The 4,078-nt window shown below is 41.0% G+C and overlaps 1 protein-coding gene across 1 annotated transcript in view; it reads right to left on the bottom strand.

Annotated features, from left to right (window-relative positions):
* Window positions 1-2,022, bottom strand: part of LOC119315793 (ethylene-response factor C3-like) — a 2,672-nt gene extending 650 nt beyond the window's left edge. Inside the window, exons 1-2 of the mRNA XM_037590276.1 lie at window positions 1,498-2,022; window positions 1,037-1,077 (exon numbers count right to left, since the gene is read on the bottom strand). Of these exons, the coding sequence (XP_037446173.1) occupies window positions 1,037-1,077; window positions 1,498-2,022 (566 nt within the window). The remainder of the gene's footprint in view (window positions 1-1,036; window positions 1,078-1,497) is intronic.
* Window positions 2,023-4,078: the final 2,056 nt, after the last annotated feature.

Below are 4,078 nucleotides of genomic sequence, written 5' to 3'. Positions count from 1 at the left end.
CCCCGAAATCCAGGAGCCCCTCCCAGATGTGGTACGAAGGTAGCCCATAGGCCCATATCATTTCCTGAAACGAAATTAGGTCAAACAAAGAAAAGAGGTAGCAGCCTAGGCGCAAGTACGCAATCAGGAATTAATTACTTTCTTCTTCCGAAACGAAATTAGCTCAAGTAAACAAAATTAGGCCCACATTGATGTACGCACGCAATCACGGCGTAACTCTTGCGACGTGAGATCGCATCCCTAATCCATTGACCTATTCTCTGTTCCCTGGTCCCGAACTTTAGATCAAGAGTCGCTAGCCGCCGGCAGCTCGAGTAGCTGGACGCAGCCACGCAGGACTCACACGCACATCACCAGGCCATGGCAATTGACAATACCGAGTGCGTTCGTTATCCACTTTCTAGGTGTTGGGATTATATTGCTAGGTGCCTCCTGCCTAACATCCATATCGCGCCGTTGTTGAGCGCCTAATCACGGATGTTGATGTGATTGGTTTGAGGTATATCATTTGTACCCGAAAAAAAAGAGGTATATCATTCGTACTATTCCCTAGTATTTATGTTGCTGATGAAGTAATTTACCTTCACATACATATAAGATGCATATCTTCCACTGCTAAATGATTTGGCAATATTACACATCTATAAAAATTGTTGGATAAAATTTATCTTGATCCTATGATAAGTGGATTTGTATCGAGAATTATTTTAAGAGACTAGATCTTATATATATTGTTGTCCTTTGCTTGCTTAGTCGTTCTGTAGCCTAGTTATTCGAATGTTTCTCAGGATAAACGGATGTCCAACATGTTTCGCCTACAGAAAAATGACTGATCTTTGACACGAATCATGGCCTTACTACTAGGTCCCGGATGGCCAGCGGGGTTTTAGAAGAAACTTTTAGAATAATATATAAGAAGTATTGAACGAAAGTAGTATCAAAATTGGTTGCATTAAAGTGTTATTGGTTATATATATTAGGGGGAGCCCTAATTTTTTGTCTTGCCCCTGGCCCCCAAAATCTCAGGACCGGCCCTGAGTGGCGCCTCTTGAGCTCCAGCACGGGCGAGTCGTCCTCCTAAGACTGGATTTTCTACTCTCGGGTGCACCTACACCCGCATGAACAGTACACTTGAAAAAAACACAAAACAAAATTGGAAAAATCTGAAATTTTGGAACATCAAACTAGATTAAAAGTTTTCGCTTCTTGCAAAATTTCATGACCAAATAACATTCGAGGAGCCCTCAACAAAAATAACAAATCTGTGTTCAAAGTTTTATTCACTTTTCAGGAGTGATTTTGTTTTTTTTTTTTGCTGAGGGCTCCTCAAATGTTATTTGGTCACGAAATTTTGCAGAAACCTAAAACTTTTGATCTAGTTTGATGTCAAAAAAAATCGGATTTTTTTTACTTTGTTTCATTTTCTTTTTAAGTGTACTGTTCATGCGGGTGCACCTACGACCGGGAGCTGCCACACCTTTCTCCGTCCTCCCCCGCGGCCGCGGCTTCGCCGAGCTTCAGCACGCGCAGCGACTCCCGGACTCGCTCCACCGGGAAATTGAGCACGGTCGCGGTTCCGCGGGACGTGTAGGCCGCCTGGTCGTAGGCCAGCACGGCGGCCTCCGGGGTGTCAAAGGTGCCCAGCCACACGCGCTCACTGCTGCGCGTGGAGTCCCGGATCTCCGCCGCATACTTGCCCCACGGCCGCCTCCGCACGCCGATCAGCTGCGGAGACTCGGCATTGGCCTTCTTTGCCTCGTGCTGCTCCGCCCAGGATGGTGCAGCAGGTGAGATGTACGTGGCCTCCATGAGCGCGCTGAACTGGTCCATGTCCATGCCCATGCCCATAGCACTCGCCGCGCCATCGTACTGGGTAGAAGGAGACTGCTGGTATTGGTAGCCATAGGAGGGTTCGGAAGTGGCATAGCTCATGCCGTAGTAGCATGGGTTGTCGTCATTTGTATAGGACCCATTGTTGTTGTCGTAGTAGCCGTAGCCGTAGCCGCTGTGGTTAGGTTCCATCACTTGATACTCCTGGCTATAGGCTAGTCTCTCTTGCTTAATCAGGCAGGTGTGCACTTAAGCTCGGTTGGGGACGACTATATCTTTATCTTTACCTAATTTTTTTAATAATAAAGCAAATTAAGTTTCGATTGTCCGTTATGGCATTTTTCAGAAAAGCCTCCGTGTTTGGATGAAATCAACCCGCGGTCCGGATTTAAGTCACAACCAAACCGTTATTTTACATTTTTCAAAAGCCCCTTGATGTTTTAGGTAATTCATCCGCGGATCATATCTAAGTCAAAGAAATGCTTTTTAAATCATCCATATCTTTTAAACCCTAACTTCGATTTGAACATGTTATATATAAAATTTAATTAGAAAAATATGTAGAATATGAATATGAGATTTTTTTACCTGTTAATTATTTTAAATATTATTTTGGAATATATTTAAGTCAAACAAATGATTTTCTAAATTATCTGTATCTTTTAAACCGTAACTTCAATTTTAACATATTATATATATGAAATTTTATTAGAAAAATGTGGGGAATCTAAATATGTTGTTAATTTTACCTTTAAATATTTTTAAAATATTGTTTTGGAAGAAAACTTATAATTTATAGCGCAAGATCCATTTTTCTTTAATACCAGCGGCGATCCGGATTGCAAATAAACACCCCACTATAACCATATAGGGAAAAGAAAACATCGCTAACTACACATGCATACCTCTGAAAAATGTCACAGGGGAAAACAATAGATTTCTCATCGCGGGAGTGAGAGATAGCGAGAGAGAGAGAGATAGAGAGAGAGAGGAAGAGAGAGACGCCTTAGGATTAACCATATTCAAACACGTTTTTTTTGTGAACACCGAGGCCATCGCCGGTGAGGGTGAGAAAGAGGATAAGCGACAACACAAATATGATGCCTCACAAAAATAAAGACAATGGACCTATTGTGGTCTTGAGTGATGGTTGTTGGATTAAGAGCGTGTGTTATGTTTTCTCTCCCGTTGCAACGCACGGGCTTTTTTGCTAGTTTAGCTAATCGATATTTGTAAATTCCAAACGTTCGGATCTTTCTGATAGGTCCAAACGATCTGGATGCCATCATTTTTTTATCAGGGGAGCCTCCCGTAATTCTGTTTTTTGTGTCTCCTTAATTAATGGGATTTTAATTACGGAATACATGGATTGACCTGATTTTAATTCGGGGAATTTATTAGTTAACTCAATTTAGTCTCGTGACTCTTAATTAGCACGATTTAATTCCCTCCTATCCTAATTGGCATGATTAATGGGTTCCTAATTATGCATACTGCCATTTAAAGCTGCCTTTTCGTTTTAAATCAAAAAATGAGTGAGTGGGATAGGTATCGATCTCTTGCCCTCACTATCTGTGGCATGCAAGACTAACCAACTCAGCTAACAATTGGATACATTCAATAAATAGAAATATGATAGTTAAGCTTTTTTCACTTTCATATGAGCTAAAAAAAGCATTTTTCTTCTTGTGTTTTTTGGATTTCTCAAGTTGTCTTGTAGTCTTCCATACACCAATTGGTTGTATACCTTGCCATGTAGGCTCGTTGTAAATATCATGGCAACTTCACATGAAGGATTTTCTGGGTTGAAACATACTTTGGTAATTTCTGTGCATATGGCATGGTAATTTGTGCACCGGGACCCGATAACTTACATACAAATGTCATGGTAACTTCGATCGGGGGTGAAAAAATTATTGAAACATCTCCCCGGTAATTTATCTATAAACAACATGGTATTTTCTACATGGCAACCCTGATAACTTAGCCACAAACAACCACGACAACTTTGACCAAAAATGTATCCTGGTAACTTTTGTATAAACATCATGGTAATAACGCATCATATACATGATAACTTAGATACAAACATCATGATAATTTGGACCCCGAAGAAAAAATATTGAAAAATATAATCTTGATAACGTTTGCGTGAAGCACTGCATACCTTATACTTAGGTGAACTGCGCGGGAGGGGGGGGGGATGGTGGGATTTATTGAAAAACATATTCCCGGTACTTTGTGTGCA

The sequence above is a fragment of the Triticum dicoccoides genome, chromosome 6A (genome assembly GCF_002162155.2).
Source record: "Triticum dicoccoides isolate Atlit2015 ecotype Zavitan chromosome 6A, WEW_v2.0, whole genome shotgun sequence".
Taxonomy (NCBI): domain Eukaryota; kingdom Viridiplantae; phylum Streptophyta; class Magnoliopsida; order Poales; family Poaceae; genus Triticum; species Triticum dicoccoides.
The sequence above is the reverse complement of the archived record's forward strand: the minus strand, read 5'-3'. Positions and strand labels throughout refer to the sequence as shown.